This window comes from Lycium barbarum, chromosome 11 (assembly GCF_019175385.1).
Source record: "Lycium barbarum isolate Lr01 chromosome 11, ASM1917538v2, whole genome shotgun sequence".
In the NCBI taxonomy this organism is placed as follows: domain Eukaryota; kingdom Viridiplantae; phylum Streptophyta; class Magnoliopsida; order Solanales; family Solanaceae; genus Lycium; species Lycium barbarum.
In genome coordinates this window covers 111788146-111803736 of record NC_083347.1, presented here as the reverse complement: position 1 = coordinate 111803736, position 15591 = coordinate 111788146, and the positions used below count along the sequence as shown (strand labels likewise).

Sequence of the window (15591 nt, the reverse complement as noted above, 5' to 3'; positions counted from 1 at the left end):
CTTGATTGAATCCATTATGAATTCAATAAATCTAAGTAAATTGTAGTTTTGTTTTCCACTTAGTCTTTATTTATTCTCCCATCTATAATTTCTTTTCATACCAAACACACCCTATATTTTACTTTGTTTTCTTTCGGTGCTTAAAGTGAAGGTTTCCCTCGGAATAATCAAATTCCAAATGAAAAAAACATAACTTGCTCATTCTTGTTCTTGTGATACATAGCTTACTAATTTTTGGGCCAACCTTTGGAGCTTAATGATAGCAAATGCTTGTGATATTCCCACTTCCAAAAACCATAACTTTCGGCGTTGGCCTCTCATAAAAAAGACAGAATAAAATCTGCGGCAGATATATTTGACTTCGTGAAAAAAAGGCGGTGCCTTATTTCTGGAACAAAAACTTTGCTGAAAGAATCAAATAATAGCAAGCTGTCGCCATTGCTACACAACTGAAAAAAACACTACTAGCAGCGTTTGAAAGGGCAAGCCGGTGCACTAAAATCTCGCTATGCACGCGGTCCGGGGAAGGGCCGGACCACAAAGGTCTATTGTACGCAGTCTTACCTTGCATTTCTGCAAGAGGCTGTTTCCACGGCTCGAACCCATGGCAGCAACTTTATCAGTTACGCCAAGGCTCCCCTTCAAACGAATTCATGACACAAATTAAATGAATTCATGACATGTGTCATTACAGGTATTGTTAAGACTTAACCATAGTTAAATATATATATTCACATCTCAATTATGTTAACCTTATATAGCTTTCTGCTGCAAGAAACTCTCAGGTCCCAAGAGATGGTTTAATTTCCTTGAAAGAAAGGCTTCGACTATATCTCAAGAGTGAAGAGATCAACCATCCCTCCAGTACTCGAATTGAAGAATTGAATTGTGTCTTTCCAAACTGTTGGTTTCATGACTTTCCTTTTGTGTTGAAGATGCCATTAGCACTTAATGGGGTTACTGGAGTTTCTGTTTGCAACTTTTAGAAGTTTGAAAGTAGTTGCATAATAAAAATATTTCTGATGCATATGGTGTCAACTGTCAACCAATGATTGATGTAGCTCGTCGAAATCAGTTTCAAACTCCACGAACGAAATGATTCATGGAGTTCAAACTCCAGTATAGATTCATGGAGTTAAAATTTTCAAAATTGAAGTGTGAAAATCGGCTGGAGTTGCAAACTCCATGAACGACTTATGGAGTTCAAACTTTCACAATCTAAATGTGAAAATTTGCTAGAATTCGAATTCCAAGAATTATTCACGAAGTTTTGAACTACAACAATTTAAAATCAAGTACTTCTTTCATGGGGTTTGAACTATGACCATTCAAAACTCCACGAAAAATTCTTGGAATCAAACATCCACAAGCTAGATGAGTGAGAAGTACTTGCTTCTGTGTATTTGCTTCCAAACTGTTCAAATTCGATCTACATCACCTCTTGAGAGAATCAAGAGTAATCAGAGCATATAGTTCTCATTGTAATTAGAATGGTGCTAACTCTTTAATTTGACATAAGCTACTTCTACCATTATAATTTAATCATTACATTCAGCATCATTGGAATTGAACTTATGTTACAATTTCAGCAGGAAGTATATTTCTACATAGTCAAAGAAGAAGTGGCAGCATTGTGTATATACACGTACGCAGAGAAACGAAGCGGAAGAAGAAAAGTAGGTACTTCATGTTTAGTTTAAGAGCAAAGTGGCTAAATGCTGATTACTTTTGAGCTGGTGACTAATAGGCTATTTGCCTATTTCTCCACCATATATCAACGAACGAACTAGCTTTAAACTCAAACAATGTCACCTTATCCTAACTCTTCTGTGGAAGCTGATTTGGGAAATTTATGAGAAGACATCGAACCATGAAAGAAAGATAGACCTCTTGTCCTTAGCTAAGCATTTCAGTATACGGCTTCCAACAAAACAAAAACATACAAAGTTATCATGAAATATGTCTAAACAGCGTGAAATATATAGTTTTAAAAAATGCAAATTATTACTTCATATAAACCAAAAGGTTTCTATTAATTCTTTAACCACAATACACAAATTGGTAAAATTTGGTGTGATTGTCAAAAATTACAGCTAACTTGTAAGGCTAAGATGTTAACATGCTCAACTAGTGATATCAGCATTTTAAGCCAATGCTTGTAACCACATTAGAACTGTACATACGAAGAGTGTTGCTCCTTCTAGATAATTTCGAGTAAATGAACACAAGGATCATTTGAGTGAGATTGCCACGCCTTACCCTTTATCTCTTCAAGGATGACATATAGAAACCCTGCAACAGCATATGTGATGGTGGCAACATATTATTTACCATCTCCAAATTTGTAATTAGTTCCGTCACTTGAGATGGCAACATGTACACTTCATCTGCTTGATTTTTGGTCACCCATTCTTCTACTTTCCTGCAAAACATAAAGTTTAATCTCAGCCAAGGAACTTTTAAAATGGATAGGAAAAGGAGTAATTGGTAAGAAGCGCATGAATTGAGAGAAAAGAAGAGAGTGGCCACAGGAACATGTGGCATCTGATAATGTTGAAACAGATAAAGTAATAACAAGTCTTATGGATGATTGTCTTATTCTCAGCAAGTCCTACAAGATTTATCTTCATAACCTTTAGTTGGATTTCTAATGTAAAATGCAGAGCCCGGCTTCTTAAGGCCCCACTTGGGCTTTTATGTGTAACAGGGCAACATCTTGGAGAGTGTTCAAAAACGATTTCTTTTCAAATCAGTCGCAACACCCTCTGATCTCTAAAGAGTCCGAGAACAGTATGTCTTAACCCGTTTGGCCATGAGAATTATTCACATTTTCCCTAAATAACTTTTCACTTTATTTCAAAACCAGTGTATGGTTAAAAAATTTCCAAATTCAACTTGGAGTTGGATTCCAAATTTGGAAAAGTGTTCCAAACCTGTTTTACAACTCCATTGTCATAAGTTCCATATAAAGTGCTCTATTATCTCCTTTACAAAAAGTATAACCAAACACAACTCCATCTACATAAATTCCAAATAAACTGAGATATTTGGAATCTGTGGCCAAACGCCTACTTAGTATTTCATGCCAACTTTCCTATTGACACACATGACAATATGAATCTTGTAAGGTCCTCCAAAAGTTTGAACACCTAACTCCTCCCCCCCCCCCCCCCCCCAGCTTCCTCTTTTGTTCCCCCACCCAACATAAAGGCAGAGATAGAGGGAAGATACCAATAAATGCATACAGACGACATCAAAAGAAAGAAGAAAAGGGCCAGCTAGAGTAGAGAAAGCAATCACCTGTGTTCAAGTTCCATGCCCTTGATGGTTGCAGAGAACAATAACTTGACAATGGGGTACATATTAATCTTGGCCACTGGTTCCATGTCATGCCTGCAACATCCACTATAGCACCATGCGTTTGGGTTTAGGAGAACAATTTGTGAAAGTGCACTTTTGGTGTGTATATCTCTGACAACAGTCCGAAATGATACTTCATCTTGTGCAGCTTCAAGCAATTGACGTGAAAACATCCTTTCCAAAGTATATTCCCTGTCCCCCAGAGTAGGGTTATGAAGACATCACAAATCAAAATCAATCAATAATCAATTGTCTCTCAATTTCAAATTAGTTCCAAAACACCAATGTAAAGTCTCTAACTAAACAAAAACTCATGATATACATCAGACATAATATGAAACAACTAAGTCTTGATCCCAACTAATTGTATCACCAATATGGATAATTTGCCTCAATTGTATTCTGTCTATAGTTAAGTCCGCATTGCTTCTCCGAAATTGTATCCACCCGTGTAATCATAAATCTGACTGCCCCCCCCCCCCCCCAATTTTTTTTTTTTTTTAGATGACATGGGAACCCACAGCGGCTACCCTTCGGGTGCGCACAAGATAAATCCAGCTCCTATGCAATAGCTCACAAACCACACAGGAGATATAATCCGCACTAGGCAAGCCCCGTGCGACGAGCTCGACCCAGAAGGCAAAGCCTCTGCTGTTGTAGGCAGGGGGTTTCGAACCTGAGACCTCCATTATGAAAGCCCCATGCTCAACCAACTGAGCCACCCTTGCGGGTCTGACTGGTCCCCTTTAGCACCTTAATAATCAAGTGTCACACCTCCAGAGTGGTGCACTTGGAGGTAGGGGTGGGCATAAATACCGAAAACCGAAAAACCGAACCGAATGAATTCGGTTTTTCGGTTTTCGGTGTTTCGGTTCGGTTCCGATTTTTTTAAATAGCAAATTCGGTGTTCGGTTCGGTGTTCGGTTCGGTGTTCGGTTTCGGAATTTCGGTTTAACCGAATATTTAATATAATATTTTTTTATATCAATATATAATATATATCAATATCAATTTAAAAGTATCCCAAGGCACTGAGATGAATAATACTGTCTGAAATTTAAGATTCTGATTTGTCTGAGAGAAAGAACTTCCTTGTCTATCAATTTCTTCCTCCAAGTTTCAGCTGCGGCAGTTGCTGGCTGCTGCTGCTGGTGGCTGGTGCTGGCTGCTGCTGCCTGCTGCTGCTGTTGCTAGCTAGTGCTGGTACTAAAGACATTCTTGATATGTTGATCATGAATCATTTGGTAACGGGTGACTATTGCTTAACCAATGCCAAAAAACCGAATTAGAAAACCGAAACCGAACCGAACCGAACTAATTCGGTGCGGTGTTCGGTTTCCACTTAAAAAAAACCGAAACCGAAATACCGAACCGAACTTTGAAAAAACCGAACCGTACAACCGAACGCCCACCCCTACTTGGAGGTCTATGCAGAAGATGGCCAAACAATCTCAATCTTTTATGTGCTACTTGCACCTACGTTGATTGTGATCAGTTTTTATCTTGTAAACTACATGCATTTACCTATAACATCAACATTTCTATTCTTGAGGATATTTTGGGCTTTAAAGGCCCAATATTTAATCCTGCATAACATTGCTGGCCCCATGACCTCTCTATAGCTCATCTTTTACTTTGGTAGGTATCTTCCTTATGCATAGCACATCAGTAGTGGAAATAAATGAAAGATAGAGGAAATAGACTCTATCCTAAGCACTTCTCTCTATCAGGGAATGACTTGTTCAACTCTCGGACAGGCCAACATCTAATTTATTGCACTAGAAAACTATTTAGCATTTACTGCGCCATTGAAAAAGTTACTGTTCCCATCTAATTTTCAGCTTTCCAAAGAAAGAAAGAAAGAAAGACATAAACTCCCTGAGATGTTAAGCATGAGACGTTAATAGGAAAAAATGTCAAGAAACGTATAACATAAAGGACACATCTATATAACTAAATTTCCTAATTACAGGCTCCATATGGTTTCAGGAACTACAAGTTGGAAGGAAGTTTGAGTTTAAGAAGAAAGATATAAGAGAATGCCCTACAAGATAAATTAAATATAGCAGGAAAATGATAGATGGTTTACCTAAATGTATCATTCAATCCCTGGACAGGCAAACAGGTAGATATCTTATATTTGTATAGCCGAACTCCATCATCCAATGGTGCATTATCAGTGGAGGAAGGATATGATCCAATAAGAGATGAACATTTAGGACAGGGAAATTCAATCCACTTGACATCTTTGGAAAGATTAGAATGTCTCAACATAAAAGCATCCCCAAGGCAGCCTTTAAGAAATATTTTCTGCTTATCTAAGAGTTCATTATTCATTTCATGTTCTTTCTCCTTTGAAAATCTTTCACTATGATTATTAGTACAACAGCCATTACTGTGGTTACTAAGGTGACCGTTTGCCTCGGAAGAAACTCCCGCCAATGACTTCATTTTGTCTTCATCCTTTAACGTTAAAGGTATGCATGTTGAGCTATCACCATATATCACCTTTTCAACAACTCCATTGCTTGGTTTCACCCCAATATTTTCTGCCATCTCGGCTGAGTTCACCTCAGAATCATAAGTTTGGTCCCCTTTCGGCTCAGGAAATTCACATCCGATGAGGTCCTCTTTGCATATAATAACAGATGCACCAGTTATAAGGCAAACACCAGTTGTACATGAATATGACTTTGCAAATTGCCTGACCAGCTTTTCACTAATACCACCAAACGAGCAACAACATGTCCCAAACCAATTATCTGCAACATCTTGCCAGTCGACTGATGGCATCTCATTAAATAATCTGATAAAAAATAAATATTTAGAAACATGCCATGGCATTCAAGTGAAATAACTAATGAGCATTGTCTGTCTAACTGAAAAAAAGAAGAGCCCTACCTGATACCCTTGGTTAACTTAGTCGAGCAACTTCTGCAGTAAAAATGAACTTCCTCCATAGCAGATAATTTCTTTATTTCTAATCCAACAAAGCGAAATTATTAAGAGGGAAATCAAATAAATGAAAAAGAAACTCAATAAGTACCAGAATGCAAATAGTGGTAGATTCACAGAGTACGTTAAGCAGTGATCATATTTATATGCCTAAAACATAAAATTGGAGCAAATTGATATGGCAGTTTTTGCATTACACTTCAGCAGTCTCTCAATGACGATATACATAAAAATACTACAGGTTTGACATAAACCATGATAAAGCTATTGTAATTGAATAAACCATAATAAAACTATTGTAATATCACTGTCTATACCCTTCTTTTTTGTCTGGGTATCTCAAGTTAATTGAGTCCTCAACATTTTTTTTTTCACAAGTGGTTAGCACATGTTTTAGAATTTTGAAGCTGGATTTGCTACTGATTCAACAGAGTAACACATTATGTTGATCAAATTCTTGACAATTTTATCTTGCTAACTATTGAAATACCTGGAAAACATTCAAAAGTGAATTCTTGACAAGATTTATAATTAAAAATGTTATGAACTACTTAATCCAACTGGCAGATGGACGATATAAGTAACAGGTTCATATTAACCCTGCATTTTTTACGCGGATTACAGAAATATATGTGAAAATTAACAAAAAATTTAATAAATAATAGATTTCGAACCCATAATTTCAAATGTATAATGAGTTCAGTCATAAGAACCTAAAAGCTTATAAGTTGTTATTGTACCTGAGTATGCTTGGAATACATTAAAATATTTAAATAATTATCTATGGAGAGTATAAAATATCATAATCATATTTTTATTTTTATTTTACTTTCAAATATGGTGGAATTTTCATTTAAGAAAAACGAGTCTGCCTTTAGCCCCATCCCCTTGTATCAACCAAGCACCAATAAACATCCAAATTCGCAAATATAAAACATAAATTAAAAATATTATACTATTAATCTATAAAGAGTACAAAATATCACAATCATTTTTATTTTTTTTGGTTCTTTTTTTTGGAAACTGGTAACTATTTTTTTACTATTTTTTTTTTTTAAACTGGCACCAATAAGCACCACATTTTAAAAAAAAAAAAAAAATCTTTACTTTTAAATATGGTATAATTTTCTTCTAAGAAAAAAGAGTCTGCCTATGGCTGCATCCCAATGTATCAACCAACCACCAATAAACATCCAAGTTCACAAATATAAAACCAAATTAAATTAAACAAAAAAAAAAAAAAAAATGACTAACCACCAAACTACCACACCCTTGGGGCAACATAAAAAAATTATATTAATCTATAAAGATTATAGAATATCATAATCATATGTTGTTCTGACTTTTAAATATGGTAAAATTTTCGTCAAGGAAAAAAGGTCAATTTTTAGCTGTGTCCCAATTTATCCACCAAGAACTGCTAAACATCAAAATTCACATATATAAAAAGGCAAGTTACACATTTGACCAGTTGGTAAAAATTAATTACATTCGCTACCCAAATATACACTACTTTAAACAAATAGTGCACATTTTTTTATATTAGTTTTTATATACATTTGTCAGCTATTATTTTGGTGGCAGCTACATAAAAAGTACTATAAGTCACAATAATTAAAAGTTTAAAATATTTAAAGGGCATACAAATAAATTGCAGTCAAAGATTTTCTTTTTGACTCTCGAAATCGAATCGTATTACATATATTGGGACAGAGGGAGTATAAAATATCATAATCATATATATATTTTTTACTTTTAAATATGCTACAAAATTCATTCAAGAAAAAACCGACATTAAACTAAAAATAAAATAAAAAAATAACTGCCCATAATTAACCGAGAAAGGAAACCAAATATGGAATAATAATATAATTTTTTACATAACACATGCTTAAGTGAATATTCATAAGCAAAGGGATCAAAAGTGCACATCTCAAAAGGTTAAATGTGTTTAGTCAAATATTAGAAGGACTAAAATTAGAATTTACGATAACTGAAGGACCAAAAATGCTATAAAATGACTGACCATTATTCACTGAGAAGGGAAAGCATGTATCTGAACCGGGTTTATCATCCGGGTCGGATAAATCCAAACCCGCAACTAACGGATGATTAACAGGAAGAAGAAGTGAAAGTTTAACTTCAATATGATCATCAAATGCTCTAAAATGAACCGGTTCTTCCGGGTCAATTAAAACCCGAGGAACCGGGACCCGAACCGAAGTCTCATTAAAATTGACAGTTAGCAAAGATTGCTCTATAATTAAGTTGACTTTTATATTTGTGCATTGAATTGAAGGTTTGAATTTGGGATTGAAAAGTATTAATCGGAGTGTTGAAATGTGAGATTGAGCTTCCCATGTAAATCCCCATTTGCTAGGGTTTTTTGAAGACATTTTTGAAATTGAAATTTAATGATTGGTTTGATTTGGGGAAAATTGAATTTTTGTTAAGATTATTTGGGCCGGGCTTGCATGGATTTTGTTTAAGCCCAGTGGATAAATAGCATAGCAAGCCCAAGAAATTGCGGAATAATGCCACCATAAGGGGTCGTTTCGTTTGCTCGGACTAGTTGTCTTGGTATTATTTCTTATTCACTGTTTGGTTTGTTGTACTAAAAATGATATTCATCGCTTAATTTTTAAGAAGAAGTTGTTTGTTTATAAAAATATTCTCCACCTTATTAAGTAGAAAGGAGTTTGAGGGACCTCAAGGATATTTTTGTCATTTTCATTATTTTATCCATAGATAACTAATTTCAGTACTAATATTCCACCATCTGACAAGTATAACTAGCCCCAGTACTATTTCTAATCCTGGTATAACTTATCCTATGATTAGTAATCAAACAGGGGATAAAACAGTATCAATTTTTTTTATTATAGGACTATTCATGCTTGTTCAGCTTACCAAACAATACCAAATTTTGACCTCTGTTTCTACTGCATTGATGATTGTATGTTTGCCAAAGTAATTGGCCTTTTGATTCCCAGTATTTGTTAGTTTAATTTTTGGGTGTTTTTTTACTAATATTTATATACATATATGTGTTTTGTCTGGCTGATTTTTTGTTGCATTGTATTCAGGATGATAAATTCTTTGTTGAATATCCTCCTAGTCATGCAACATGCTACGCTTCATATATAAACCATGAAATATTTAATGAATTAAAGGACACACATATCGAATGACAGTATGAACTATTTTCCAAAACCATATTTGAAAAATTCCTCCAGATGCAACACTGTGAAATTCAATGACAGATTTTCAGGTGTTTTATGGTTAGAGAGTTGAAGAAAAGTACTCCTGGTGCTTTTGTTTTTGACATAAATGGTTTCGAATTGACATTTACTCTTCGGGATTTTGCAATAATGTCTGGGTTAAAGTGCTACGGTAAAGAAATTGTTTTAATGTCAATAAGAAGTCAAAAAAGCAGACTTTTGGATACATATTTTGGGGGTTCTAAGAAAGTTGTGAAAAAGGTTGTTGTTGAATGCATCAAGGATAAGAATTGGGGAGACGATGATGATGCAGATGAAGATGCAGTAAAGATCGCGTTGCTCTATTTCATTCATTCATACATATTTTTCGGTGAGAAGAGCGTGCCAAGGCTTCATTTTGACTTTGGTAGAGAGTAGACGGTACAAAGACTATACATGGGGTAACAAAGCTTTTGATGAATTGATCAAAAGTCTTCACTAGAAGATGAATTGGTGAAAAAGGTTTACTGTATTCGTGGTTTTCCGCTTGCTATGCAAGTATGGCTATATTAGTGTTACTCCATGTTTACCCAAATTTGGTAGTAAAAAATGGAACCTGGATTCCCAGAATTCACAACTGGAGAACCATCGAAAATCAACCACCTTTTAAACAATTCATGAGTGGCATGTTTAAGAGTGACAACTCATAGGTAATTTTCTCTCATAAGTCAAATACACAAATACAAGTACTATTCTATTCACAAATACACCATGAATTTCTCCATTATATTTGTGTATACTATCTGACATATTTATAAATGTTGCTTTTGTAGGACTGTCTTACTTATGAGAATATTGTGCCAACCATCAACGAGGTTGAGACTCTTGGATTGCATCTAACTGTTCTTATTCCCCTCAATCTACTCCTGCCAAACAACAGGTAGAAGATGAATATGCTGACTTTAGTTCTACACCACCCTATTTGGCTGCCGGTAAACATCCTCAACAACAAGGTATATCACAATCTTCACCTCACAAAAAGCCGAGACAGATGCGAACGGTACCATCGCCAGTGAAGAAGACAACATCTCCAATTCCACGTTCTGGAAATCTTTCTAGAGGTGGACGATTGACCAAGTGTCCTGTTTTGGCAACCAATTAGTTTGTTTCGACAAAGGAGAAGGAACAATCATGTCCAAATCCCCCCCCCCCCCCCCCCCCCCCCCCGTCCCCCGGTCCTATTAACTTCTCATCTACCAGTAAATCTGATGATATCAAAATTTTGAGGGAGGAAGTTACTGAGTTTAAGAAGAATGTTAGCCTGATTTTACTACTTTATGATTTTTTTTTTATGTACTCAATAAGTGTTTAATAACAATTTTATTTTATTTTGAATTTCTTGTTTGAAATTTTAGGTTCTCGCCGAATTCAAGGATCTTCGCAAAGTCATTGACGACAACTTCGCAAAGATTTTTTAACTTATTAAAGGGAATCAAAGTTTAGAAAAGGTAAAACAAAAGGAATACATATACTAATGTTTTCAATATGGATACAAACTGATACAGGTCATGTAGAGTCAACAGAGGTATATTTGTTATATTTACTGATTTATTCATATGAATTACATGTATAATTAATCTAACACTAGGTGTATTTGACTGGATTTCTATTACTAGGTCATGTATTTGATCGTATTTAACATTTTGGTATCATGTATTTGGGTGTATATCTGAGTCAACATTAGGTGTATTTGAATGGATTTGTATTACTGATTCATGTATTTAGTTGTATTTGAAATTTTGGTTTCATGTATTGGGGTGTATAACTAATTTTAACATTGGGTGTATTTGAGTTTATTTTTATTATAAGTTAAATGGTTTTTGGTGTATTTTGTTTTGAGTGTATTTATGTAACTGATTCATGTATTTGACTTTTTAATTTGTTGAATTTCACATTTTTAAAGGGAGTTGGTATGAAGCAGTGTGAGATGTCAGATATTGAAATCACTCATGGCAATGAGAGTAGAGATATATTAAAGGCTTCTACTGAAGAGATTCAAGAAGGAGGTGATCTTTTCAGAGAACACAAGGACTCAGAGGTACAATACATCACTTAAAATTATATTTTTCAAATACAGTTACCTATAACTAATGTATTTATATTCCATTATTAGGATGTCGCTCAGTTTCCTGGTGACGTATCAGGAAAGTGCCCGATGTTGAAAAAAAAAAAGGATTTGGATGCCATACTACAAGATGAACCATCGAACAATACTGAAGTACATTAATTGCCTTTTTTTCAAAGTTATAGTGTGTGAGATATCCAAGTATTTAAGAAAGACTTTTTTTTTTCAGGTAATGATAGCAAAGGTCCTAGCTGATATACCTCGCACAGCAATGACTTCGGAACCAGTTCATGAACAAACTAGCGGGGAACACGTCGATTATTCGGTCTTAGAGACGCCGGACGAACACAGAGAGGATGTGCAACCCTTATCTCAGTTTTACTTAGCTGATGAGTTGCTTTCGAGCCAAATTTCGGAAGCGCGAATCATTGTGCATCCATCAGTGGGTCGAACCAAACGTCCTAGTAAATATCAGGTCTCCCCTTTCATGACAGATTTTGGCTCAGCTTCAGGTATGTATTCAAATATATTTTAATATATTTAACTTTTATTGTGTATTCAACTGTTAATTTTGAATATACTTATTATATAGCAGGTAGTTCGACAATCATCCAGGTGCGTATTTTTTACAAAATGTAATCCATTCGAGCAAGATCCCACTATCGGCCGCCTGATATCGAGCTTTTTGATAAATCTCGTGTGTGGCTTCATAAGGGACTGTTGGTCAGGCATGAAAACAAGTATGTTTTTCATCTTATTATACTTAAAGTAATACATGTATAATTTAACTACTAAGTGATTGTATTTTGCATTCTCCTTTTTGTAACAAGAACAAGGAAGACCATTACAGAAAGAAGATGACAGTTTTTTAGCATGAAGGAACGTATAATTTTGGCATCACAATCATCGATGACAAAAATTGATTCTAACAGTTATCAATGAATGGCCAACTATGGAATGACAAGATGCAATATACCCTACTTATATATACATATAATAGATTGTATTTTATTGGTTTAGATTATGTATTTTTTGTTATTCTTACTATTTGTATGTCAATATTTGCAGCACATTGACGTCATTTTCTACTACTTGTGAAAGAAAGACAAGTATGACCGAAGGAACACTTACAAATACACCATTGTTGACTATCTCTTCAAGCAAAAAGTTGATGAAATTTATCTTGCCTATAACAATCCGAAAATTGGAGCCAATGTAGCCAAAGAAGAAGATGACATTTGTCACTACGTGAAGGGGCACAAGCTTCTTGCAAATGTCCCATGGCATTCAGTTGACAATATGCTTATACCTATCAACATCAAAGAGGAAAATCATTGGATTTTGGTTGTACTTTCATTCATGGATAGGTATTTTATATATTTGTGTATTTTATGATAAGATTTTTTAGATACAATTGTATGAAAATATTGTTTGTTAAATATGTGTGTATTTAACTATTTTGTATCCTTCAATTAGATACAAGCGTCTTTATATCTACAACTTACACCGAGCCGTAGGCCATAATGCAGTTGTTAAGGTTGAAATACATATGCTTTCTACCCTTCTGCCACATTACCTACATATCAGTGGCTTTTACACACACAAACATGGCATTGATTGGTTTAAACACCCAGCATACATAGATATGTCACAGAATGATAACTTTGAAGTAGTTTATGTTCACAATTTTCCACAACAAGACCCTAGGAGCATGTATGTATTTTGCTTGTATTTTAACATTTTTTTTTCATACATGTGAATCATTCATATATTTCTATCATATTTTGAAGGGATTGTGGTGTGTATGTGGCAGCTAGGGGTGTATATGGACCAAGTTGGTTCAGGTTTTTCAAATACCAAACCAAACCAATTGTGTCGAGTTTTTAAATCGATAAACCAAACCAAACCAATAAAATTCAGGTTTTTTTGGATTTTTCGGTTTTCTCGGGTTTTTCGGTTTTTTTTTTTCCGGAAATCTTCATACAAAATATAGATTTTACCTCAAATATTTATTTAGTCCTAATAAGATACAACTATATAATCTAGGTGTTTCTTAAGAACATAACAAAAATGCGAAATGAGTGATGACATTGTAATAAAATATTCAACAAAAAGATAATGAAATAGCATAAAAAAAATATTGCTAATTAATAAGGCATAATGAAAATGATCATCATCTAAAAATATACTAAATCATGCTAACAAAGTACGGCTAATAAGTATTAATTACATGATAAAGAAAAAAATAAAATTAAGTTATGTATTTTCATTATTTAAATTAATAATGCAAAACTAAATAATAGATATCCAACATTATTCTAATTTCTAGTTTTAGGCTTGAATTAATTTTATTAGCATTAATATTGATTTGATTTTGACTTTATTTGAGTTACTAACATCTATGGGTTATAAATCTTATTGGAACATTCAAAATTCTAAGTCCAAACTTGAAATAAAATGTTAAAAGATAGTAAAAACTATGAAAAAACTTAAGAAATATAAATAAATTACATTATCAGTAAATCTTTTACGTATAAAATATTTTAGAAATTTATATACATGTAATGTCGGGTTGGTTTGGTCCGATTTGACTTTTTTTTTAGTTAAAACCAAACCAAACCAATTATGATCGATTTTTTTTTCCAACACCAAACCAAGTCAAACCAAACCACGAGTTGGATTTGTTTTCTCGGTTTGATTCGATTTATCGGTTTTGTGCGATGTGTCGGTTTTCTTTGTACACCCCTAGTGGCAGCATTTGTTGAACATCTGAGCTGGTAAGGATATTCCAGCACACGTTGATGCACAGATGCTCCGTACGAGATAAGGTGCACTCTTATGGGATTACGATGCACGGAAGATGGATGATGATGCTATGAGTAATATCGAGGTGCCACCAAGACGAGTTAGGCCAGCCATAGATTATGACAAAGTTGAAGCAATCAATGTTAATTAGTAGTGTTTTGTTAATTTTGAATTTGAATTGCAGACTGTGACTGTTTTTTATATCATATCTTTTAGTTGTATTTTGTTTAAGAAAAATCAGATGTATGTTGGATTATCTATATATCAGTGTTTTCAATTTTAATTGACACAATTTATAATTACTTTAGACATTTCTGAATACACAAGCATCTGAATGTATACATTTTTTTTTAATAATTTTGTTTTATTACATATGGGGTAGGGGAAAGGGAAATGGGGGAAGGGATTACAATGTGGGGATTCGAACCCTCACCAATAAGGTGAAAGTTCAGATAGCCAACTGACTGAACCACTAGATCCCTACAAGTATCTGAATGTATACGAATGCAGTTTGACATGTATTTCATCCGGATACAAGTGTATCTGACTGTATTTAACACAGTGTATTTGTAACTGCCTGGTCGGTCATTTTGAGAATCAATATTTTGTTTTGTGTGTCGACTATTTCAGAAGACCCATAATAATTATTTTGACTTGCTTGCAAAATTTGGAGTCAAAAGGATGTCATTTAGTTCACTTTGGAAATTATGGCATTCAATCATTTGAATAAATTGTGTATTTTGGGAAAACATGCTCTGATTGGCTATCTAAAGATTCTGTTAGACTTGAAATATTATTTATGATCTGTAGTAATTGACGGAGCTAATTTTAGAGTTCGTTTGGTTGGATTTTGACAAGTAAATCAGTTTTAGCATTAAATTTGCCTATTTATGGTGAAACGATGGTCATGGGAAGAAATAAGACCCGGATTCAAAATTTATTGATTCCGTTAGCTTCGTATTGATGTTTATGACTTGCGGAAATGGATGGCTCGATTCCCAAAGCTTTTGAGTGTGTTTAGGTAAGAAAAAGGATATTTTGAAAATCCTTAAGCTTTCGTTAAAGAATTGTTGGATAATGAAGAGCTGCTCAATAATTACTGTAAAGGATATTTTAATTATTTTTTCTTGTATGGACGGATTTGGT

General features: G+C 34.2%; 1 protein-coding gene across 2 annotated transcripts; it reads right to left on the bottom strand.

Annotated features, from left to right (window-relative positions):
- Nucleotides 1-1570: 1570 nt before the first annotated feature.
- Nucleotides 1571-8777, bottom strand: LOC132617196 (uncharacterized). Of its 2 annotated transcripts, XM_060332149.1 has the most exons (6): nucleotides 8342-8777; nucleotides 6262-6340; nucleotides 5450-6166; nucleotides 3301-3552; nucleotides 2260-2422; nucleotides 1571-1920 (listed from the first exon to the last, which is right to left on the bottom strand). In XM_060332149.1, exons 1-5 carry the CDS (start codon nucleotides 8709-8711, stop codon nucleotides 2263-2265), a joined length of 1578 nt encoding a protein of 525 aa, XP_060188132.1. In that variant the 5' UTR covers nucleotides 8712-8777; the 3' UTR covers nucleotides 1571-1920; nucleotides 2260-2262. The 2 variants fall into 2 exon arrangements, with proteins under 2 accessions (XP_060188132.1, XP_060188131.1); XM_060332148.1 differs by lacking the exon at nucleotides 1571-1920 and having other exon boundaries at nucleotides 1983-2422; nucleotides 8342-8775.
- Nucleotides 8778-15591: the final 6814 nt, after the last annotated feature.

What these genes read in the sequence shown, in the direction of transcription:
- LOC132617196 (XM_060332149.1), bottom strand. Translation starts at nt 8,711, where the DNA reads ATGTCTTCAAAAAACCCTAGCAAATGGGGATTTACATGGGAAGCTCAA. An exon ending in AAGTTAACCAAGGGTATCAG is followed by an intron (nt 6,167 to 6,261) that starts GTAGGGCTCTTC and finishes ATTTTTTATCAG; the next exon opens with ATTATTTAATGAGATGCCAT. An exon ending in GGATTGAATGATACATTTAG is followed by an intron (nt 3,553 to 5,449) that starts GTAAACCATCTA and finishes TCTGGGGGACAG; the next exon opens with GGAATATACTTTGGAAAGGA.